Source organism: Vulpes lagopus, chromosome 9 (assembly GCF_018345385.1).
Source record: "Vulpes lagopus strain Blue_001 chromosome 9, ASM1834538v1, whole genome shotgun sequence".
In the NCBI taxonomy this organism is placed as follows: Eukaryota; Metazoa; Chordata; class Mammalia; order Carnivora; family Canidae; genus Vulpes; species Vulpes lagopus.
Genome location: NC_054832.1, coordinates 78782162 through 78808154, shown reverse-complemented (window position 1 = coordinate 78808154; position 25993 = coordinate 78782162). Strand labels below are relative to the sequence as shown.

The window sequence follows — 25993 nt, the reverse complement described above, 5'->3', positions numbered from 1 at the left end:
CACGTAGCGTCAGCAATTCTCAATACGTTGCCCATTTTATTTCCTGTATGTCCCTACTTACTTGCATTTCCCTCCTCGCCTGCCAGAGTTATTATGAAGTGTATCCCGGACATCAGGAGTGTCATCCTCTAACTATGATGTAGTACATACTATGAAGTGCTAGGGGCTGTGTTTTCATTATTTTTAAAAAATAATCTAACATATATCCTTTAAAAATTCTCCATTATAAATAATTTTAAACCTATATCCATTTATGTGAAATTTGAATCACAAAACTTTAGAAACCTCCAAAAATATCCATACCTTAACTTTTTTCATATTAATAAAAAATCTTTTTAGATTTTTGCTTGGTAATGCGATTGCTAAATTGTCATTTCTAATCAACAACATATTGTTGATATATTTTTAAAGTTTTTTTTATTCTCCCTAAGATAAAAGTAAATCACATACATTTAATACCATGAAAATAACAAATTACTCCTTTCTCCCTTTGGAAATATCCAGTGTTAGTTATTTATTATGTTTCTTTTCAGATTTTCCCTGTGGATATATTTTACATAGTTAAGGTCACACTTAGTGTTCCAATAGTTTTCAAAACTTGGATAATATCCAAGTTTTTCCTTTTAAAGGAAAAATGTAAGTAACCCGTGGTTTGCAGATTCTCCAGGGGCCAGGAATCTAATTATTTTAAAAACTAATTTGAGAGTAATTTACTTAAGAAACTAGATTTTTATCATATGAATATATCTTTCAAGTCAAAATTTCACTGTGGCAGAAGTCTTTAAAACTGATAAAATATATTTTTAGATTATAATTAAGAGTGAAATACACCACAGTGTTCTAGAACTTACATCTCCTAGGGACCAAAAAAGCCCATTTTGTAAAACACTAGACTACTAGATCAATAATTCATAATCACAGGTAATTAAACTTGATTTCAGCCCTGATTTGGACCTTCTTGTCAAACACACCCTTATTCAGAGGATAGAACATAGCAACAGGAAGGAATGGCAGGGATCTGTCTAGGTCTGGAGGCCAGGGGGAGAGTCAAGAGTGATTTCCAGGAGGGGCTGCCTGAGCTGAGTTGTGGAGGTAAGTCAGGGCTTATGTGGTAGGGAAAGGCCAGGTAGGAGGAGATGGGATGACCCGAGGCATGGAGGTTAGCTCAGTAAGCTAGGAAAGAGGTACTAGACAGAGGAGTGCTTAGCGTCTGTGTTGCAGGGGGAAGGTACCCTGCATTTCCCCCTAAGCAGTCTGGAGCTGTGGAAGAGTTCAAGTGTTTGGTGGTAGGATTCAAGTCAGGATTGTAGTGATCATTTCTGTGTAGTGATCATTAGGAAGCTTTCGCCAGAACGGAAGGATCTTGTCTAGCAGCCTCCGATGGTTACCCCTCTTCCTGTGTGGTCCTGGTCTGGCGATTCAGACAAGTCTTAGGGTGCAGGCACAACTACAGCTGCACAGCTCGGAGGAGGGCAGGTTTGCGTGTGGGAGCTTAGGCTACACCAATCACCTGGCCTTCTCCCAGGTGGCCGGCTGTTCCCAGAAGGCTTACAGCAGCATGTCCCAGGTCTTCCCGTGGGGATGCATTCACCTTTGGTGGATCTCACACTCAGCCAGATGCTGCTGTGGCCACCAAGAGCCCCACTCTCTTCTGCCTCTCATGGGGCACCAAAAGCTTTACTCTTGGTATTTCATTTAAGAGAAATAAATATAGTCAGTATTTACCTACGAAATTATAATATTCTATATGTTTTTCCAAAAACATATGGCCTGGTTTACAGTCTAACCCTGAGGAAAGGAGGTTAAAGGGAGAGTCTGGGTTAGGAGATGCTCTCGCTCCGTGGGGCTCACGACAGCAGGTGGGGAGGAAGGTCTGACCTGGTTTCTGTGTTTCTCCCAAGCCCTGGCTGGCCGGCCGGCCACATGGAGAGACAGCCTGACATCATACAGGGAATGGGGCTCTAACCCTGCTGTTTCTGGCTGTCCTAGCTCCATGGCACGGCAAGTGACTTAGCCCCATCTATATAATGGAAATAAAACAGCTGTAGCTCTGGGGATTTTCATGAGAGTAAATAAAGTTATTTTATTAAGATGCTTTGAACTATGTTTGAAAATTAACACATTATTATTTCTTTATCGTGATATAACCACTCACCCATATTTGTTGACTAGATGAAGAAGTGAGAAAATAAATGGAAAACGTGGCACTAAAAACATATTTTGCTTATGACTTACTTTATGGTCTGTAGCTGCATAGGGTGACACAGCTTATCAATACTTGGCTTAAGACATACAGTCTCACACATGCACATGCACCACATATGCACATCCTGCTAGAAACAATCTAGTTGCTTACTCTAGTGAATAAGTGAGCATTCTGCCTCATTCTGACTACTATTATTTGTTCTCCTATGACTTTGTTCTTAGGTGAGTCCATGATGGGGATGCACTGAACACTATTTGTTCACCATAAAAAGTACCCAGGAATAAGACCACGTACAGTGTTCATGCAAAGTCAATTTGAAGAGTTTTGAGGGTTTGTAGAGATTGCTTCCAGCCTCATAAACCTGGAGTTGTGCATCTGGGGTCGGGTAGGGTCAAATTTGATTATTAGACTTATAATTTGTGGTTGAATAAATTGGCATTCACCTGTGTTGAATGTCCTGATGGTGCTGGGTTGCTGATGTGGCCTGCTTCCCAGCGACAGCCCCTGCAGTTAAAGTGCTGTGAGTCAGTGTGTGGTAAGCACACACGGATACAGGCATCTGGCTTGTGAGCTCAGAAACGGGAAAGCTTCCACTGGCTCTAAGTGGAGTGACCATCACTGCATGGGGCTGGAAGGAGAGAGCAGGAAATTGGTCAGAGATCTTTTCCCTTTGAGGCAGGTTACTATCTCACTTCTAAATTAAGCATACGGCTATATTTGGTAATGCAAAATGTAGGGCCGAAGAATAAGCAACTTACTTTATGCAAACAGATTAGCATATCATGTATACAGTTAGGCCCTTCCTGTTTCCAAGCTTTGGGCTCAGCATGAGAGCTCACCCATCACTGACGTAGTGCTGAAGCCAGGTCCTACCATCTTTTGTTGGGACAAAAACCTTAGTTTGAACACAACATTCCTAAACGTTTTTAAGGTTGTTTGTTTCTGAAGACTTTAAAAGGATCCTCATTTAGAACATCAGGGTAATTAGATGTAAAATGGTGTCCATAGAATCAGCAGTGGGGCCCATTCCATCCATGGGTAGCCCTCCTAGCGGAAGTGAAAGAAATGCCTGGAAAACAATACAGTCATTGTAAGTGGAGCCTCCTTCAGGGCCTTCTGGGGGCTTCACAGTGGGAGATGACAGCCACTGGTCACAGGATGGGTAATTTCATTGGTTCCACTTGCTGGTCACAGTGGCACATGCTGGTCAGTCACGCCTCAGTCAGAAGACCCTGGAAGTTAACATCCATGACAGCATGTGTTATCTCTTGTCTCTCTGATGATGGTCATCCTAACAGTGGGAATGCAAATTGGTTCAACTATGGAAAACACTTTGGAGAACTCTCAAAATTAAAATAGAACCCCATACGATCCAGCAATTTCACTTTGGGGAATATATCCAAAGGAAACAACAAGAAATGTCTAAAAGATATCTGCACCGCTATGGTCCCCGCAGCATTTACAACAGACAAGACAAGGAAACAAGTGCCCATTGATGGACACTTGGGTAGAGAAGTTGTGGAATATATATATGTTGTGGAATATATATATATATATAGTGGAATATAAGTTATAATATATAATATAATATAAGTTATATATATATATACACACACAATGAAATATTCAGCCGGCAAACAGCCCTTGCTGGCTTTGAGCTGTATCAACTGTACCTGGGTCCCATTGAGCTCAGCAATGGCCTGATCTTCTGATTTCATCTTTTTGTAGGTCACTAAGGCACAGTTTCTGGGTGGGTCCATGGAGAGATCGATGATGTTTCCAAAGGGAGAGAATGCCCCAACGGGAGATGGTGGGCATCATGTCATCCTCATACATCTACAGTGTATTCCCCTTCTGAGGGGCCCTGCATTCAGGGAAAGAGTCCAACCTGTGGAAAGGGCCTTCTGGTTCTTGATCACGGTCCCTATCTTTGTCTTCATTCTGCTCATGACTGTGGTTGCAGCTGTAGCTTCTGGGAGGGGAAGCTCAGGAACAGGAACCGCCACGTTTTTCAGAACACCAAAATTCTGAGGGGTCCACTGCCTCTTCCCTATCTGGCCTCAGTTCTCAAAGCCCATCATCGGAACACACAAAACTCTCATGCAAGTATTTCCTCTAGGGGCATGTGGACGACTTATGCAGATCATCATGGGCAGGTTATGCTCCTTTGGAGTGTGGAAAGTGGAGACTGGCCTCTCTCAGGGTCCTCTAACTTCCCCGCTTGGGTTTGAGAGCTTCTGAAGCCTGAGTTCTTGGTCTCAGCCTTGAGGGCACTGACAGCTCTTGATTTTACCAGCTGCTTTGCCTGCTCTGATGCCGTGGCCAGGTCCACCACAGGCTGCTCTGACAGCAAGTGTTGAAACCACCTGGGTTGGCTCTGCTGCTACTACTTTGCTTCTTCAGAGCCAGCCCAACACTTTGGGTTTGTTCAATTTCTCCTGCAGAGTCTTCTCCTCCTACAGGGTTGATCACCAATGTGGTAGCTCCAAAGAGAGCGGCAACCGAGATCCTGCGATCACCCAGCGCACCCATACAGGCCAGGAGCTCCTGTATCCTAAAGCTCTGCAGGTGACATGTGGTGGCAAAGGTCCCAGTAATCTTGGAGATGCCAAAAGTGCCACTACTCCTTGATTTCCAGCCTACCGAATGTAAAGCATTATGGAAGAGGAAACTTGCTTTTCTGATAGTTTTTAGTCATCAATTTGAGAAGAAAACAAAGCCAGCTTAATGTACAGTACAGATCCAAACTAGATTGCGGAATTAAGGCCAGGGAAATCCCTGGAGACTTGGATATTATTACCAGAGAAATTCCTTTGCAAAGAGGTATTGTGTAAAGCGTTATTTAATGTTTGCAAAAGTTGACTTTTTATAATCTGACCACCTTTTTCTTTTTTTTTTTTTTCATGGAGAGGTTTTAAGCTACTTGTTCATTAAGATGTATAATTCAAAATTAAGTGAAAAATGTAAGGTACAAGGGCAGGTCATTATGATTTGGTTTCTATGTACAAAGGAAATCATTACTAAATGTTAATGTTTGTAGTATTTATTTTGAAAGAATATACATTTGAAAGAAAAGAAGAAGCAATTAGTTGGATTTTTCCGATTTGGTGAATAATATGCTAAATTTAGGGTAAAAATGTCAGGATGGGTATGGTGGTCTGTTTTTATAGAAAATGGAAGTATAGCACAACTTTCTTCTTAATGATTTGCAGAGACAGAAATCCAGTTGTTATATTATATTGAGCTTGGACAGTATTATTGCTTTGGGGGGTTATGATTTAATCCATGTCACATGTGACTCTGTGTAGCAACATAACATGTGAAAACAGGCTGCTGAAGCACTTCAGTATGGTTCTGTGCGGCTGCTTATTACTAGCACTTCGTAGAGAACTCATGTTAAAGGTGGTAAATGAAATAGAGACCAACCTCCAAACTTCTACTGCCTGCTGGAAATTATGCTGGTCGAAAATGTCAGGAAATTGCTGAAATTTTTTCTCAAAATTAGAATGTAGGTAAGAAGAAGGAGTAAGGTGATAATGATGATAGATTTAGCCTGAAGTTGAGTTTTCTTCTCCTAATATAAAAATGGTCATAATACCAGCTGCCTCAGGTGGATCAGCATGATTTCCACCTTAGTAAGTTAACAACAGAGGCACCTTTCAAGGTGAAGGGTCACACACAGAGCTTACCTCCTCTGCCTCCTGTCCTGTTAAGACAGATTGCTGGCAGGAGAGTCAGTTCTGTTTTGTAACTAACAATTCCCCAAAAGAAAATAATTATGCTAGTATGCAAGAACCGTCCTGTGAAAAACACTGATAACAGTGGGAATCTTCAGAAAGCAAATTTTATTTCTTTCAAAGTGATAATTTGGAATGGTTGCATGTGTAATCATTCATTTCTGAGCACTTTTCTCAAAACAAAATTTAGATTTAGAGTCGTACCTTCCAGATCAGGTGAGTATCCAACAGGTGCTGAAAATTCTCCGTTACACTGAAGTTTAAAACTATGATGGCAAAACCTCCCACAAAGGACATCTTTTTATTTGCTTTTACAATTAGTATTGTGACATGTTTATCTCTGGCTCAGATCTGTTTTGAGAAGGTAAGAAAATATTTCTCAAGTGAATCCAAATATTCACCAATCTAATGGGAAAAAAAAGTAAAGATTAATTAGACCTTCTCCGTTTGCATCTAAGGCAAAGCTTCAGTACATAATTCCATTTTCTTTAAACATTTCCCAGAGATAATTTTCCCATTCTCCAGCGTCCTTCTCCAGTCCATGTGGGAAAGTAGCGTGGCCTTCAGGCTCGTCCTCCCCCCAGCTTTTGCTGCGCAGGGCAGGAGCCAGAAGAACACAGGCAGGTGTCAGGCTCACTCCCTGTTTTTGGTGGTGTCCCAAACTCCACAGAGTACAGAGGTCCAGGAAAAAAATGCGAAATCAGCCACCCAAGTCGAATGGAAAATTTCAGGATGTTAGAGAATATGGGGACAGCTGATGCTGAGGTCATGGCTCAGAACGATTTTTTGGTTTACCTGTTTACCAAAAGCATTTCATTCATTCCTTTACAAAAAAAAGAAAAGGAAAAGGAAATGAAAACTTACAAGAAGAAAAAAAAAACAGTTGTTAATCTATTTTGACAAGCAGGATAACAAGTATCATTTTGCAGAATTTATATTCATAGATTTAGCACGATCTGTGTGAGCCATATGACAGATCTCTAGAGTTTTTTTTTTCACTCCTTGTTCTTTGTGTCATTTCTCAGAAATCACTTAAGTGTACATATTTGTAAGGAAATTGGAGCCATCATAGAACTAGAAATAGACAGATAGGTAAATATTTAAATTCATTTGAGATTTTTTGTTTTCAGAGAGGCACAGATACCCATCCTGTAGCTGATAAGCATTGCTGCTATGCCTTAGGGTTTTCAAAGAGGTTGCTGAGGGATTTGGGAGGAAATGGAAGAATGTCAGGAGAGAGCTCTCCATTGGCTTTTTGGTCTACATAGAGAGAAACAGAGGATATGACGTTTACTCCAATTGACATAAATCTCGTCCTTGTGTTCTCTATATTCTACACTCCTCCTATGGGCCTCACTGAGTTACTTGTACCTCTCCACAGTCCCAGTCCCTACTCAGAGCTGCCTCCCTGCAGCAAGTAGTCAAATAAGTTAGGTGGAATGTTCTCGCCGGGGAGCTTCCCCCACAGAGTGTGTTTTCAGGGAACCAGGGGAAACGCCATGGGCTGGCAGTCTAGAATATATGGCAGTGTCCGTGACCTAAAGGTTCCATGTGGTGTTAAATCCTGTCGTGTGAGGACCCCCTGTAGTCTTCTTATGTTAAAGCAAACTTTGAGACTGCAAGAGGAGGATATGGTATACAGCATGTGGCAGCATTTTGGCCAGAGAAGTCTTTGGGAAGCATCTAAAAAGATTCATATTTTCTGGAGCACAGTTTGGAAACTGGAGCCAGGCACTAATTTTCAAACTTGTTCAATGAGTGCCTTGGAGGGACTTTGAAAAGAAGCAGAGGCAGGATTCAAGCCTATTTCAAGAAGAGTCTTTCTTACTCATTTCTTTTATATATCTGGCTTTTCCATGACTAAGCTTTTCTTTGAAGAAAGGTCTCCTTGACTACAAAAAAAAAAAAAAAAAAAAAAAAGAATTCTAGAAATATTTGTGGATGTTCAAGACTGAATCTCAATGTCAGCTATTTTTTTCCCCTCTGGCTTTGCTACTCTTAAGACTTTCTTATGGTATTTTTGGAATGAAACCACATATTCAAACTTGAGTATGAAATCCAAAAGCCAAAAATGTCTGATATTTTTTTCCCACAAGTGCGTTAGAACCATGAGCAAATGAAAGGACTCCCTCTTAGTGGGAGATCACTGTGGGAGCTCAAGGAAAGGAAAGAAAGATGAAGGCAGTTCTTTTGATTTATGTATAAATTCCCCACGTAGTTCATTAGTTGGACACTTAGCTGAGCACCAGGCTGTCCTGGGCAGAGGCTGTAAGTCACTGAGTTCATCACAATGGTCACCTGCAACATGAGGAAGCTGCATTCCAGGGACTTGCTCCAGTTAGATGGGCTTCTACAACACTGCATCACTATTTCTGGATAAAGGAAACACATTAAAAATTGTGATTTTTAATCATACGCCCAAGAAAACAAGCAATCAAGTATGAAATAGAACACACGATCCTTGAACATCAACCTGGGACCTTATATTTATATTGCATTTTCCTAAATTTCCAGACCAAAATACATGCATTATTAAGCACAAGTTTAAATAATAATTTAGGGGAAAAACAATAAAGGCTGGTAAATAGGCCTGGTAGTGTCCCGTGTCTGTATTGGATCTTACTGCCTGAAGCTCAGTATCTTCCAGAAGCCCACTCTCTGGGGTGGAACAAATATATCTGAAGGGATAGTTAAGGAAACCCCTAGTAGGATTCTATAAAATCAGTTCCTAACCTTTGGGGATTTTTTTTTCTTTCTTTTCCTTTTACTATTTTTTTTTCTTTTTTAGTTACATACTCTATAACTTGCTCTGGGCAAAATTCTCTCATAAGGCTGTGGGATAAATTCAAAATGAGTAGCAGAAATGACAACTTATCTTTATTTCAACATGGAAATGTGGTTTCTCCAGATGTTTCTAATGTTCCAAATAGGGATTTCCAAAGACTGAACACTGCATCAAGACTGCCAGCCTAAAGGACTGCACATAATCATGGTGTTTCTGTGTGTGTGTGTGTGTGTCTGTCTGTCTGTCTACCTGTCTCTCCCTCTCTCACACACACAGACACACAGACACACAACACCACAAATGTAGCGAGTGACATAAGTCTATGCACAAGTAAAGATCATCGGAGGTGAATCAGAATTTTCCTTCTTTGACTAGTGACTGATCACACTTAGACACAGATAATAGGAAACTGCCTTATTTGTAGAACTGTTAAGGGTATGAGAGAATATTAAACAACCCAGAGCATTGAGTGGTGGGTGAGTCACTCTGAAGGGTGGTTTCCAAGACCACAAGAAATCAGGAAGGCAACCTATAAGGAACATCAAAAGTACACACCACACTGTAGGAAAATCCCAACTATGCTCTCCTCCCTGATACACAGGGGAGAGAGAAAAGAAAGAGATGATGAAAGAGCAAAAGACAGAACAGAGACAAAGAAGTCTCATGAAGTTAAAAACGTGGTTTTTGTTAGAACCATTGTTGTTATTGTTTTAATCATGCTTTTAACTCTTCTCTGGGGAGATACGGAAATGGTGGCCAGAGCATAAGGATTTGAAAAATGCATAAATGTAGTGATGCTTTGCTAAACAGCTGCACAGGGAAGGGCTACTTGATTATGCATAGATACACTTTTGTGCTTTGCATTGGTTCAGCCGTGAGGTGTTCCATCCTACCTTTAAATGTTTACAATGAGAAGTTAAGTCATCCCCATAATTGATTAGATCCTGCCTCCTTTGGGGCATTCATTCAATAAAAATGTTCTGTTTGTTTGTTAGATCCTGGGATTATGCAAGGCATTGCCGGGTAAAAGTATGACCCCTGACTCCACCTTTAAATTTAGAATTCATAGTCTAGTGAGGAGCTAGGCACATAGCAAATGACTGTAACATAAATTATGTATGATATGCAGTGGGATATGGGTAAGAAACTCTACACAGGCCTGGGAAAGCCGGGGAGACTTCTTAGGGGAGGCAGCAGTTGAATGAGGTTCTAAGAATATGTAAGAATTAGCCAGATAGATACAAGTAGAATGGGCACTAGAGGAAGTAGGCACAGTATATGTAAGAATTTAGTTGGTTTAGGAAACTATAAATTGTTTGTATTTCTGGATATAAATAAATATAAAACAAAACAGATTTTTTTGTATAACAGATTTTGTATAAAAACAAAACAAAAGATTATTTATTGGGGAATCAACAAAAGCTTATGGGTTTGAGAAATATCTTAACACGCACAGAAGTTGCCTTTAGTATCATGTGCTAAGAAAATATTTTGTTTGAATTATCTTATTTTGCTATATTTTGCTATGTTAGAAAGATCGAAAGCTAAAACTCTGCTTTGTGACTTTTCTGCCATCTTTCATCCTGTTTGAAAAAGAAGGCTGGGATAGTTCCGTGAAAGCAATGCAAAGACGTTATTGCTTATCCAACAATATTATGTTTCCTTTGGAGTTGAGCCAGTGGCCAGAAATACTTTCATATTAATTTTTTCTCATTCATCATGGACTCAGCCTAGAGCCACAGCCATAGCATATATTCCTCCTCAGAGAAGTTGAGGTTTAGTCAGAATTATTTGAGAGTCTCTGCACAATCCCCAAACAGGCATTTCTGAATTTCTAAGATCCTCCAGTGTAACTTCTCCCACCTTTTTAAATAAATTATTTATTTGAGAGAGAGAGAGAGAGAGCACAGAACGAGCGAGAACACAAGTGTGGAGGAGAGGCAGAGGGAAAAGCAGACTCTCTGCTGAACAGTGAGCCTGATGCAGGGCCAGTCCTAAAACCCCGGGATTATGACCTGATTTGAAGGCAGACACTTAACCAACTGAGCCACCCAGGCACCCCTTCTCCCAACATTTCTTTGTGTGTTGAGGCACAAACAGCCTATTGGGGAACAAATTATTTAATGTGGCTAATGAATCGATCATGCTGTTTTTGTGGTAGAAAAGTCAGTTTCCTGGGTTCTCCTTACATATATTAGGAAAAAGTTATTTGTAATAGGAAATAAACAGAACACCAGAAACATCGTTTCTTAACTTCTTTATGGGTTCTGAGTGTTTACCTATTACTTGACCAAACATAATCTTATGATTACCAGATACATAAAGGCAGTAAGAACAGTGTAGAAGTTAAAATATGGTTTTACTGATTTTTTCTTTTTTTCTGATGCCCTCCACAGATGAGTTAGCTGAATCAAGTTGCAGTTTGCTTCCCGCTCTCTGCCTAATGGGATTTAGGGTTGATAATGCTGAGCGGGGGCTAATCTAAACCTAAAAGCCCAGTAATTATTTTATTTATTTATTTTTCATGTTTTTGTTATGGAAAGGAGAGTAAAACCTGGTACCTTATTAAACACAAGACATTTTTCTCTTTCCTTTTGTAAGTGATATAAGGATTGGTGGTTTGGTACCTCACTGGATTAAATGGGCTGATAGGGAAGAGCTGAGTTGGACACCAAGGGGTATCAGATGTCAACCTCGAAAGTGGACTTGTTGCCAATGTTCAGTTAGTTTTTTTGTTTGTTTATAAGTATTTTCAAATTTCTTGTCATTTTAAATTGAGTTAATTCAAAAGTATTGCAGACCCTACCTAGGTTTAGAAACTAATCTGTATAGACTGGCTCCGAGAGCTACAACATCTGTGTGTTTGAGTCACTCCCACAGGTAGCAAAGGACTTTCATAACAAAAACTATATACTCAGCACCAACGGGACACCAACGTCCACTTAGTCTAAAAACCCAGAAGCTATCTATGTTCCATTTAAACGTTAAAAAGTATTTTTAAGAAAATAGTTTGGTTTAGAGATCATGTTTTTCAATTTCCTATATTAAGAATTTGAGATTTCAAGTGATTCAGGATTTTAAGTGCTGTAATTCACATAGGGGTAAAAATATGCTTCTGAAGAGCAAAAGGCTATGACTTATCACATTTTAAAGGTCTTAAAAATGACCTTTTGACCTTATATGACCTTCCGTGTGCCACTGTTGAAGGGTTGCCTGACTGAGGCTGAGGACTGTGCTCTATAGGTGGCAAACAATCCATTCCCTGGAAGGCAAGTGTCTCAGAGCAGCAGGCTGTGGCCAGCCCTGCTACTCCTCCCTCTCCTTGGCTTGGCTTTTCTGGCACCTCAGTACTCAAGGACACTCTCATTCTTGTGGGCAATCCCGTAGGTATCTATCAGTGCACGTGGCAGCCAAGCACTTATTTCACTTTCAACAAAAGGGTTAATATGTTCTAGTAACTTACTGCCTTTGTGCTGTGTCCAGTCACAGGGAAGAATTTTGACAGGAAGAATTCATGGGTATCAGTAACGGCTGTATTTACAAAAAGCAAAACAAAACAAAATAAAACAGGGAAAATCCTATTTCTAATATTCCTTTTCAACTCTGCTTCAAATATTTTTCTTCTCAGGGCGCTTGGATGGCTTAGTTGGTTGAGTGACCAGCTCTTGGTTTCTGTTCAGGGTCATGGGATTGAGCCCCCTGGGGCGTGGGCTCAGTGGAGAGCCTGCTTAAGATCTTTTCCTCTCTTCTTTTTGCCCCTCCTCCTGTTCATGTTCTCTAAATACACAAATAAATAACTAAAATCTTAAAAAAAATACTTTCCCTCTGCATGTCAGTTTAATCTGCCTAATTGAATGAAAATTATTTTCATTTTAAAAATTACTTGATCATTGATACAGACCCAGATCAAGGACACAGAGAACAAAACAGTGGGAGTCAAACTTTGGGCATAGATTGTAAGATAGGGTATTCTGTCCTTCAATTTTTAATTTTTTTCTGATTCTAGAATTTATGCTTATTTATATATGCATGTATGGTATATAAATGCATTATATAGACAATGCAATTTTTTTCTTTTTTTTTAAAGATTTTATCTGTTTGTGAGTGACAGAGAGAGAGAGAGAGGCAGAGACATAGCCAGAGGGAGAAGCAGGCTCCCTGCAAGGAGCCATTGTGGGACTTGATCCCTGGACTCTGGGATCAGAACCTGAGCTGAAGGCAGATGCTCAACTGCTGAGCGTCCTGACAGTGCAATTTTCGAAGATCATGCCAAAATCATTGGATTACGACGGACTTTCTGAATATTTTAGTAGTTTGTAAGTCTGAGGAACATCATTCTGACTTTTTCACCTTTTTACATTATTCTGGGTGAGACAATGAAGCTTATGAGCGTACTATCTACATATTTTAATCTATTACGATAACAGTTCATTCTCTGATCATACCCATCTTAGATGATTTTTCTATTAAATAGTGACAGGGGGTCAGTAAGAGAGAAGGATGGTGAAGGGAATGCATCTTTCTGACAGACAAAGGTAAAATAATGTTTCATTAGGTAATCAAGATATTTTTGTCTTTCGCCTAGTATTGGTAGATTGGTAGACTTAAAACCAGTTTCAACTTTAAGAAAAGAATATAATGAGCTCCATTGTGTGCAACACTGTGGCACGTGCTTGTCATAGATTCGTGCAGTACCTTTGCCTCCAACTGGACTCAGGAATCGTCCCCACTGTGCACAAGGTGAGACTGAGCACAGTTCTCCCCACTGACTGCACCTTGAATCCTGGTCTGATTATAGTGGCCACACTACATTCTGTGCTGATATAACAAGCCCTGAATGATCTGTTAGACTGTGGCTGCACTGATCAGTTTGTTTTTTTCAATAGCATCATACATATTTTTATTGCCCACCATTATTTCAAATGGCCCAACGACAATTTTTGTAGGACAAATGAAAATGCAGGCCCCTTCTTGTTTAAGATTTGAAACTGAGGTGTGGGGAAGAAGAGTAGCTGCCTTTAAAATCAATCAGGACACCTCCATGGAAAATTACCTGGGCTGTTTCATGGTTGGCAGGAGCAGAGAGGGAACTGGCATCCCCTGAAGAGGCACACGCCCGGCCTAGGTCCGGCCAGCACCCACTGGCAAGAGCTCAGCCCTGCAGTTGTCAAGATTTTCCTAAATTGTAAAAATCTAAAAGTTACATTTTAGAATCGTCTTTTCTTCTAATTCCTTTTTATTGCTTTCTTATTGCCTCAGGAAAGCAGTAACACAAAAGATCCTTTTACATCTTTTGATTTAAAATGCAGAATCCAATAGAGGCTTGTCTGGCTACATTCATGGAGGAAAATCTGTAGGAGATCAGTGTTCATCCTGCAAGTAAGAATCCTATTACAGCAAACAAATTTGTTGATTTTAGCTTCAAAATTCCTAATATATTAAGAAAATTGCCTGGATTCTCACCCAATTTAACTTTATATAGAAATCATTATAGCTATGGAAGCTATAACTTCTTTTTAATTACATTAAATAGCTTTTCATCGTGCAGGGGACTGTGCACCCCCTCTTTCACCACTCTGTATTTTATAGCATATATTTCCAAACTCTTTGAAAGCCCCTGTGCTGTAAACTAATTTGTTAAAGGAATTTATAAAGAATTTGGAAGCTTTAAAAAAGGTTCGTCTCTTTCCTTTTACATTATTTTCACTAAGAAGTCTTATTCAATACTTCTTTCAATTGTGTGCCTAATGTAGTGATGAACTGGCAAACGACCCAGTGCAATGTATGGTAGTGACAAAGACGAGGGATTCTAAACTTCTACACTACTTGTGATGTACAGTTTATCATTAACCATGACAGCTGAGTCTCATGTCTCTGCCCCAACCCCCCACAGCTGGGACTCTGTCCTTCTCAGAGTGTGGTCCCCAGACCTGCTAGAGCAGCCTCACCTCAACTGTTAGAAATGCAAAGTCTTAGGTTCACTACAAAACTTCTAATTCTGAAACTCTGGGGGTGGGACCTAGCAATTTGTGTTTTAACCAAGCTTTAGCTGATTCTGGAGTCTGAGAGCCACTGATGCAACCCCGTCCCTGCACCTTTGTTTTCCTTTTCCCTCGTCGATGGCCTCTGAAGCCTCCCTTCTACTCTTATGGCGGCACCAAGACTGTTTCCATCCACAAAATACTGGCTGCCAGAGAGAGATGGGCTAGGCTTCTCTATTTCTGCTTTTGTCTTCAAAGCAAGAAGGCTGGAAAAGTGTCTAGTCGGCTAAGGCAAATCAAGGGCATAATCCTTATTCTAGCTGCAGTAGACAGATGAGAAGGAAACCGTTAGTCACTAATGCCTTAGTGGGGAACTTGTTGTATGCTGTTGGCCTGTACTCAGAAAAATGTCTTTATCTGTGAGTAGGTACATACAACTTATAATTATGATCAGTTTGCTCCCTGGAATACACTGGAAAGGCACATTGAGAAAAGGGCAGAAATGCATAGCTCCATGACCAAGCAGATACCACGACGGTGTCACTGCTTACGGCCTTTGGGTCAGCCCTCACTGCTCTGCCCTACTCTCAGTGTGGCTAGATTTCTTAGTCCACATCCAGAAAGGTGGTTACCATGTCCGAATAAAGCATTGGATGAAGGAAGACTAGGCTAATTGAACTTGATGGGTGGCCACATTGAAAAGGAAGTCCATACTAGTCCAATGTTGACATTTAGAAATAGATGCCAAAGTGATGATTTATGGCTTTTTGTACTGTATTGCCCCTAAAGAGCTTACATTGTTTTTTTTACCTATTTCTTTGGTGAATTCCTGCTGAATTTCCTTCATTATAACCCAAGCCTGTGCTTCATTTAGATTTTCTACACTTAGGATGTAGTGATATCTATCTTATTTTGTTTTAATAACCATGGTTTTAAAATAAGCTCACTTTATAAAATAAGAGAATACAATGTGATCGGCACATTGTCAGTAATGTGAAATAACTGCATTAAATTGTACTATTATATAAGAAATAGGGCAATCCTTCAATAGCACTTAAATAAAAAGATGTTCAGTTTAATAATCTGTTGTCCTTTTATTGAATTCTGAATAATTTTAACTATTACAAAATAAAAACATTTAAAAGAGAGGGAAAGACGCTGATCACTCTCCCCTAAGCTCACTCAAAGCTGGCAGTTCTACACGGAGAGAGGCAAGCCAAGCAGACAAGGCTACAACGCTGCCTCCCCTCCCCACCCCGTGCTCTGCTCATAAAGCAAGAGTGTCACTGAGAAATTGAATCACTGTCCCCACCACCTACCACTGAGCACTGGTTCAGAGACTTTGCCCAGGGGGACAGACGAGACATAAGAACAGAGAAATTCCAAGTTCTATTATGACTTTATTAGAAACAGAATGTTGAGAAGATCAAGCCTAAGGGCACTCTCAAAAACAATAGATTTTGGTGGTAAGCAATTAATAGGAGATTGGTAGCTTCTTGAATAAACTAAGCCATTAACCAGCTAGTTTACCAGAAAGAACCATAGAAAAATGCAGGCATGAGGAACCCACCTGGGCTAAGAACAAACCTCAAAGACTGGTCTGACAAACCATCCCTGGAAAGGGGCCTTGCATTTAAACTGCTAAGGACTTTGTGGGAAGCAATAGAACCATCACCCAGAAATTAGTGGAGCTTAACATATGGGTGTGATGACAACAAAAGCAGGCAACTGACAGAGAGATGAGGAAAAGAGAGGACAGCCAAGGAGAGACACTGTCATCCCAGGATGACTGTGCCCATGCCATGCACCACACTTGAGGAGCAACATCAGAGGTTTCACACCTGCACAGGTGCACACACATACACTCAGGCCAAGAGAGGGAGAGAGAGAAAGGAAGAAAGAGAAGTTACTCGTCATCAATTCAGAGAAAATAATTTTCTTCTAAGAATGTCTATTAATAATTTCGCAGGAATATTAATAAATAATAAATTGTTAAATTAAAATGACATGAAAAAATAAACAAAGGAATCGAAGAAAAAATACAGCAGATAACTCCCACTTGGCAAAATGCTAAATATTTTAAAAACATCTTTTTAAAGATATCTTTTTAATATCTTTTCCTGCAGGAAAAGCCTAACTAAGCAGCTTGCTCACCCAACATAGCCATAGGCATCCCTGAAACAAGCCCATGAGTAGTTCAGGTAGGAGCAGATCTCGCAAGGGAATGTCCCCCAGCCTGAGGGATAATGGAGGGGAGGGACCAGAGGCCTCCTGGCAGTGAACCCCTCCCTCCCGCTGCACCACTACCATGGTCAGCCTCATCAGCATAGTCCTTCCAATTTGGAGTAAACTGCATTTTGAAGCTTCTCTGCAGAGAGGAGGGAAAAGACTCCTTGGTGTGAGTGGACTAGAAAGAGCCAGTATGCATTTCTGGGCCCTCCTCCAAAGGTGGGTGCAGGTCTTCAAGACTGGAGACATACTCAGAAAATTGGAGCGAAATAGGAAAACCAAACCATGACCAGGTCACCTCGTTAAGTAGGTCAGGGATCAGCACATCAAGTGATTTGTGGGGGGCAGACAGGTGAGGAGAAAAGAAAGCTGGCTTTGGTGGAAATCTATCTCATCCTGTCTCTCCCTGCCCCTGCCTTCAGCCCGCAGACTCCGAGTGCAGGCATATTCCAGCCCCCCCCCCCCCCCGCTGATTAATCTGTCTGCTGCTAGACTGCTGTCCTCTGGATCTTTTGGCTTTTGCTTTAGATGAGGAACTCCGGTTGGGTGGGGAGAGAGGCAAGGGGCTAGGAGTGGAGCTTAGGGTTAAATCTTGGTTAGTTGAGGGGAGATATAAGGATCAGCAGCATGGGCATCACCCAGAAGCTGGCTAGAAATGCAGACCCTCACACCTCTCGCCAGACCCACCAAATTTAGATGTCGACAGGACCCACAGGTGATCATCTATGCACACTGACACTCAACAAGCCTGAGGCCATGACTGGACCTCAGAACTCACGGGTCAGTGACACTATATATGGCTAAAGGTGACAGCCACTTTTACCGTCCTTTCTGACAAATCTAAAGCAAAGTCTTAACATAATACAAGAAAATTTTAGACCTCTCTATATGAGATAGGTAAGTAGCCAGACATGTGGGAACTCGCAGGAAATATAATCGCCACTCATTTTCTTTGTAAGGGAATGCCAATATTTTATTCAATCCAATTATTCCCTTTCCACTCCTTAGAATTAAATATTGCTTCCTCCTAACTATGTAGTAGAAGGAATAGAAGAAGTAGTGCTGCTTACCTGGGAGGGAGTAATTTCCAGCCCCAGGGTCCCCTCATCCCAAAGGCTAAAATGGATGAATGACTGATTTGTACCTCTGGCCACTGTCTACAAAAACTGCCTAGTGATAGGTCAAAAGGCCTCACAATTTTCTCTAGAAATTTCCAAAAGAACTGGCTGGATGGCTCAGACTGACTATCCTAACCAGAGGAGCTTAATTAAATGAGCTAGTACACAAGATCTATGAGTGCCGGGCCTATATTCGCAGCAACGCTCCCACTCACTGCTATAAATACCTCACCAGTCCCTTTGGAGTTTGTGGACATGGATATGCTGCCGTTTCCTCTGCTGATCTCTCATTGTTTGGGGGTCTGGCTAAGTGCCACAACGGAAAAGTTGCCATGCTCGTTGCTTTTTTACATGCCTGCTTTCCACAAAGTAATTATTACTTCCTGGAGGGCTGAGAGGCCGAATCTAACTTTAGCCAGAGATTTACTCCCGTGGTCGTAGATTCTCTACATTTACTACCAGAAATTAAATGAAAGGTTTTTCCCTCCTTGTGTGTCCATCTCAGGCAAAGGGAATACTTTTGTATTTCATCTGCCTCTTATGAGATTCTCGCCAGGAATGACAGAAGAGTCATCTTGTTTGAGAGCTGTGACTTCCGTGGACGACAGAGCACTCATTCTCAGATTAGTTTTGCTCGAAAATGTTTCTCATATCTAAAGTAGGGACAATTTCTTGGATGTGGATCTTAGCCAGGGAAGCCTTAGACTTTTCAAAATTATAATTGCCTTATTACACCAGAGTGTCCACATTTTTAGTGGTGAAAGAAATGACTGTTTAGCTTGGAAGACTTTTTAGGCCAAGAAGATAAAAGCCCGGGTGAGGAGTGTGTGTGTGCGAGGGAGTAGCAGTGGCCTTCAGAAGATGAAGTGTTAATGTACAGAGGATGGAGACCAGCTGCTTTTCATCTCCACAGAGAACAGACCAGAGGAAATGGGGTCCCAGGCACCAGGAGAACTTAGGGAGGTTGTAAGTGAGCATGTCATGACAGGGAGGGTCCAAACTGGAAGAAGCGGAGCCAACAGGATTTCTAGAAGGAAACTGAGAAATGGTCTTGAAGATCGTTGTATATAATTGCATAATTCCTGAATAATGATAGTTCCTAAATTCACCCTTAAAATATTTAATTTCAGAGCACATCATCATTGTCCTTTTCAACAACTCTCTTCACATGGCTACAACTTACAAATCACCGCGCTGACTGTAGCTCAGTGGCCTCTGCATTCCCTTGGTGCAGTGGAACAAGTGGGGTCTTTGGAGCCAGAAGAATCTGGATTTGATTTCAGTGTTGCAGCTCACTGCCTTTCTTATCTCGGCTCCATTATCCAGACTCCCTGCAAAATACCAGCTTCACAGGGAATTTTTTTTCCATTGAAGATGACATACGTGGGTTTCCTAATACAAGAGCAGGTACACACTAAGCATTTGGTGATAACACTGGGTACCTGATATTATCTACAAGGACTGCGTTGTACTTCATTGTGATACCTCAGAGACTCGATTCCTATTTTACACTTAGGAAATATAGACACCAAGGGGTTAAGTAAGTTACATAAGGACATAAAGCCAATAGGTTGGAGGCAGTGATTCAGTGAATACATATGTTGCATTTAAAAGCTGTTTTTTTTTGTTTTTTTTTTTTTTTTAACCAGACCGAGCTCTCTCATATTATAGGAAACCAATCATGAATCCTGGGAATGTTTGTCAGCATATGTGCCTATTATTAAAATCCACAGTTTCCAAAATCCAGACTCTCAGAAGGCCTAACCTGGCCCATATGCACTGTACTTGCCCCTCTTCACTTCTTCCGAGTATCTGGTCTATTGGGGGTAAATCCGTCATCATTAAGTTAGGAAACATATTAGTAAATTTTCTTGGAGGATATCTCAAAAACCATCAACACACTTTGCATTAAATGGGGATACATTGGATTTATTTTAGATCTGCAAGCTATTTTTCACCAATTTCTCTTATTTCATCCACAAACATTTGTTGATGTCTGTGTTCCAGATGATGTATTGGGTACTGGGAATTTATGCTTAAAGGATACTCTGGTGAAAAAGAAAGGTATCAACAAACAACTACAATTAGGTGAGATAAGTACTATGTTATAAATGACACAAAAGTCCCAGAAATAGCAAATTTGGGAAAGTATTTCAGAGTCAACAACATTTGAGGACTTACGTGCTGCAGAAGAGCAGATATTGAGTCAAAGACCTTGGTAAAAACACTAGCAATGCTAAGCAACTACTGAGGCATATTTACAGAAAATCTTCACATTTTGTGTACTATAATTCAAACTCATGTTACTTTGATGAAAGTAAGATATTTAAGCATGAATGAAGTTAGAATGGTAAGGATAAAGTGGAAATATATTACAACATTATTATCATTAATTCTTCACTAAGAAATTAAACCAATGAACAGACTCTTCCTCTTAGAAAATTTTCTGTTTTAATTTTTGGACACCAAAAAATGACTTACCTATAGATCCACATGAGAGAGGGAAATGTAGGTAGATGTGGTTCCTGGGACAGCCAAGGAGATCACTTTGAAAATGCTTGACTCATTCCCATTTGCCCTTGCAAGATATTCCTACATATTAGCTGGCCTGAAGCTTTCAGGCAATCTTTTTTGTACTAGCTGAAGTGGTCTTTCTACAACCGTAGACTACCCAAGTCAAGCTATGAGCCATTTCTTTTACATTTATAAATTGCTGCTCTGAATGTTTTTGCCTTTGAGATATATGTCCTTAGATATAAAAAAAAATGGAAATTTAAATTAAAAAGTTTTTTTTTTTTTTTTTTTGTCAGATGCACACTTTTTATATGTTGGCTAAAACTTAAAATGTAATGTAGAGTGGAATGTGTGTGAACTTTAAGGGAACAGCATTGGTACTTTAGGTCACTTACTGATGTCTTGAAACTAATCTATTTGAGATACTAGTTCTGCCTTTTATTTGTATCACAAGGACATTAGAAGGAAAAATAATAGTTCTGCAAGCTCTGAGCATATGAGAGAGAAGTGCTTAATGGTAGCAGGAACTATCCTTATAATGGGTTTGGAGTTTAGATTCAAAGACACTTTGGTAATTGTCCCAATGACTAAATGGTTAACAGTTTTTCATATGAGTTAGAATCCAAGCATTTGGTAAGCATTTACTTGTATATGGAATGGCTGCTTGTGTTATATTTTATGAAGTATATCTTGGATTTGGGTAGGGGCTTGTTCAAAAAACTATAAATGGAAAACTTAACTTTGTATTATTTAGCCCCTGCTTCCAATAAACCTATCCCTTCTTTTATGTCACTAAATGTAGGATTTTCTTTGCATGGTTTAATTTTCCAACTTGTGTAATTTATGATAAATCCATTTTTCCTGACCTTTTCATGCAGATTTTCTATTTTTTCTTACACCTCACTAAATGATATTTTAGAAAAAAAATTTAAAAAATTAAAATTTTCCAGTGGTCTATATAATAATCACTCATTACAATGGGTGATCAGAATTTTATTTCATGAAGCAACCTAATAAAATCATCATAAATAAAAAGTTTTAGAAAGTATTCTTAAGTATTAATAGTATGAATATTGTTAGTACTCAAAAAGTGTGATTTTTTTTTTGTTAAGGGGATATATTAACAAACTACTACTAATGTGATATTACCTTTTTGAATGCGGTAGTACTATCTTAAGAGTAAAGAAAAAATACTAGCAGTATACTTTATTATAACCTAATACATAAAATAACACTTGACATTCATAAAAATGCTATTCACCTTTTCTCTTATTAAGAAAAAAACGATTCTTTGTAGTTTAATACTAATCACGAAGTAAGTAAAGTCTCTGAAAATAGCATACAAACAATAGATTTTAAATCAAAAACGTTTATTGTAAAAAAGGACCTTTAAAATTGTTTTTTAAAAAAGAAACATTGATCTCACAAATCTTCAGGTTGTTTATAGGCATCAGCTATAGACAACGTTTCACTTTCATACAAAACTCATTCAATCATATAAAAATAAACACAAATTTACATTGACTCATCATCTATACAATTACTTTAAAAAGGCACTTGTAAAGGTACTGTACGGCTTGCATTTGTTGTATGCATTTAAAATAGTTTCAGTACATTACTGAGTTTCTAAGAATCCTTTCTTGCACTTATTCCCATCTTTAATTAATTTTAGAAAATCATTAAAAATTATTTTAAAAGGTAAGACATAGAGCATGCACCAGGAATGTTCAAAGCTAGTCTTTCCCTCCTCCCCCAAGGTGCATACTCCTTATTGGCATAAACAAAAACAAAAACAAAAACAGAAACAAAACACTCTCAGTACATTCTCCTGTGTTTTGTTCCTGTTCTTTTTTTTTTTTTCTTTCTCTTTTTCAGTATCTCTCTTAAAAATACAGTTTAAAGCATTACAGGTAATCAAAAAAGGCTTTAGTTCAACAATGATAACCAGACATCAGACATGTAATGAAGTAAACTTGGAATACTTTATAAGGCACCTGAGATAGCGTCTGGCAAATTCTCTTTCTATAGGAAACTCTATTACAAACTCTATTACAAAGCAATACTGTTCTTTTCAGTTGAAATGATTTGGCAGCAATGTAAATCTTTGCATTCTTTCTTAGTGAGAAGAGATGCAATGTGCTTTTTTGCTTCAGCTTTTGAAGAGAAAGATTCTTGTCTTTTATCCTCTCAATCTAGCTGTCAGTAAATATATAGTAATTTTAAACTTCACATGGAAAGGATTAACTTTGAACACATGGATTTTGTGCTCTTGCAGCTTTTAGTGTGTGTGTCTGTGTGTGTGTTTGTGTGTGTGTGTGTGTGTGTGTGTCTATACACATTATTTGGTCAGTAAGCATAAGAGAAAATGCCTTTGGACTTTTATTTGTCGTTTGGAGTCGGAGTGAAGAAATGCATTCTGTTTGAGTAAACATTGATTGCGTAACTCAGTGTGCTACACAGCAGCCAGATTCCTCATGTTTGTGCAGAAGAGACATTCTGGAGAAGGTTTTGGAGCAGTTTTTGCACTGGTATTTCTTTACATCCGAGTGGGTCTGCAGATGAGCCCTCAGATTTGACCTGTCTGCAAATGCTCTGTTGCAGTGAGGGCAAGAAAAAGGCTTCTCCCCTAGGGGTGAGGGCGGGGGTTGAGAAAGAAAGACAGTCAGTGTTTTCAGAGGAAATGTAAAGTCAGATAACGTTTATGAATAACAGTCACATTTTGTCAAAAGAGAACTTAATTAAAATTCCCCATAACAGATACTTATTTTCATACCTGATCCTTTAAGATAAATTTGAATATTGTATTAAAAAAAATCACACCCAGAATATTGTTACTGCTGCCAGTCATGTAGAAATATTTCACGTAGTTCTAGGACTTTCACTTATTAAAGCTTTCTGCTTCAGCAGGTGCAGCCGATATTGAGCTCCTCCCAACATTTCCTAATAGTTCCCCTTTTCCCTCTTTCTATTATGACTAAGATTGGATAAATGCCTTGGCTCCCTGCAGGATGATTTTTGTACCAGGAATAAAATATTCAGCAGCAAACACCAAAACATAATAAAACAATGGGGAGTAAGTTCGATTCTAACTCTCCAACCTGCTATGGGGTGACAGCACAGCAAGAAGGTAACCAGCCGAAAACTAAAGGCAGACCCCTCGCCCATCTACCAAGCCGGTTGATTAAGACAACACCTGTGTTTGCTGAATACTGGGAGCAGTTTCACAGGGCGCACATTCGAGTACGTCTTTCCCGATTTTCTAACTGATCTTTGAGATCAGCTCTGACCTGAATCAGCTTCTGAATCTCCTCTCCAAAGTCTAAGTGCTGTTTGCAGGCTCCGGAGCAGAGCTTGTTAACGAGAAATGGAGCATTCTGCTCTAACAACCTTTTGAGTCATCAGGAAGTAGCCATAAGGGATCATCCGTCATTAAAAACACCGTGTCACTGCTCCATGCAAATGCACCGGCCAGCCCCGGGCTTCGCTCTATCAGACAGTAACGCTCCTGTCTAAGTTTCTCTTACCAGTGTGAGTTCTGATGTGTCCTTGAAGTAACCAGGGTCTGGAAAACGCCTTGCCGCAGATCTTGCAGACACAAGGTAAAGTGTGGGTCCGGATGTGCATTTTAAGGGCGCCCAGGCTCACGTATTCCTTGTCACAGTATTTACAGCTGAAGGATTTCCTAGACTGGGCGTCACAGTGCAACTGCTTATGTTTGGCCAGCCCAGAAAAAGTTGAATAGGTTTTATTGCATAAATTGCACTGAAACTTTTCAGCTTCAATGGCATGGGGGTCTGAGAGCTTGGATTGTAGTCTTTCCTCTTCATCACTAATGGGGCTTTCTGAGCCACTGTGGTCCTTGGATGAGGTGTCAGATGGAGGAGGGGGACTCACTCGCCCCAAGGATGAGGGGTATCCAGAGAGAGAAGAGAGGCCATTGGGTAGTGGGGAGTGGAATGGAGCTGCCGTAGTCCACACGGTAATGGGGCTGTACGCTCCCGAGCTGAGGATCTCTGGTTGCGGTATGACAGGCATGGGGTAGCTCTCATAGAGATATGGGGAAATGATCACTGGGGGAAAGAGAAGGAGAGGAAAGAAGATTAAAGATCAAGGTAAAAAAAATAACTTTGAAAACACACTGAGAAGCTACTTGCCACCGCGCACACACACAGACACACAGACACAGGCCCAGGACTCTATGACCAAGTGAACAGACTCCTTTAGGGACACAGGCATTGGCCACACGTCTCATTTCCACCCTTGCTGCTACGTAGTCACTGTGCTTTCGTGCACATCCCATGTGCCTCCTGCATACAAGTGTGACAGGAGCTGTGACAGGCTGTGCCCGGGGAGGTGGGCCAAGCGGGCGCCTTCACCGTCTGCGCTGGGGAGGAAAAACTCACGTATCCTCTTACAGACACACACAGAAAGAGTCGCTCACCGCTGTATGCACGACTATGTGCGAGCTCCAGGACTGTGGTTCAAGGACAGGCGCACGCCCAGCTGCTTTCTGAAGGGAAGGAGGCTCATCGCACACACACACGCACACACACACACACAGACACAAAAAGGCAATAATCCATCATCTACTCTTGTGTTACTCATGCCCTGTGCGCTCCTGTGCGTGTGCAAACAGGCCTAGAGGGTGAAGCTGCAAGACTTGGGCGAAGTCCTGCTGGTCAGCGGAGAGCCCTGAAAGCTCGAATCAAAACTCACCCCCAAGGATGGAAAGGATCTTAACCGTCCTTTAGGACACGCTGTGTGAGAGGAAAGCGACTTTTTGGTTCTTTTGTGACACTCTTTGGGCTGGGCCTGCACCCACGGACTCAGGGGCGGGCAGATGCTACATGGGCAGAGGCAGACGGACAGACAGAGGGTCCCCCCTCTTTGGAGGCGGCGCGCCCATCGCCTTACCTGTGTGCGTGTCCAGTTCGCTGTAGTTGGGCTTCTTGGAGGCGTTGAAATGCTTCTTGACCAGGAAGGAGCGCGGCATCTTGCGGGCGGGCGGGCGCCGGGCGGGATAACGGTCCGGGAGGGCGCGGCGGGCCCTAGAGCATCGCGGCCGCGCCGGGCCGGGGCCGCGCTCAGGTGCGGCGGGGACGGGGACGGGGACCGGGACGGGGACGGGGACGGGGTCGGGGTGGGCGCCTCGCGCGTGGCCCGGCTCCGGCGCCGACTGAGCGCGCCCGGGCTGGGAGGGGTTTTCTTCCTCCCTCCGGCGAGCAGGGCCCAATCGCGGCGCGGAGGTTCGGGTTTCAGCTCCTCCCTCCGGGCCGCGGCGAGCGGAGGAGGGACCTGGGGTGGGCCCCGGGCGCATCCGCGGAGCCTGCCCGGCTCCAGCCCTGCAGGTGCCGCGCGCCCAGGCGGTCCCGGGCGGGGCCCCGGGCGGGCGATGCGCCCCGAGCGCAGGGCGCAGCGGAGGG

The 25993-nt window shown here is 41.2% G+C and overlaps 1 protein-coding gene and 1 pseudogene across 1 annotated transcript; both read right to left on the bottom strand.

Annotated features, from left to right (window-relative positions):
• Positions 1-2645: 2645 nt before the first annotated feature.
• Positions 2646-17065, bottom strand: LOC121498641 (annotated as a pseudogene).
• A 4858-nt stretch (positions 17066-21923) lies between these two features.
• Positions 21924-25716, bottom strand: SNAI2 (snail family transcriptional repressor 2). The gene is made up of 3 exons (XM_041768392.1): positions 25485-25716; positions 24095-24640; positions 21924-23196 (listed from the first exon to the last, which is right to left on the bottom strand). The coding sequence occupies exons 1-3, from the start codon at positions 25561-25563 to the stop codon at positions 23015-23017; spliced, it is 807 nt and encodes a 268-aa protein (XP_041624326.1). The 5' UTR covers positions 25564-25716; the 3' UTR covers positions 21924-23014.
• Positions 25717-25993: the final 277 nt, after the last annotated feature.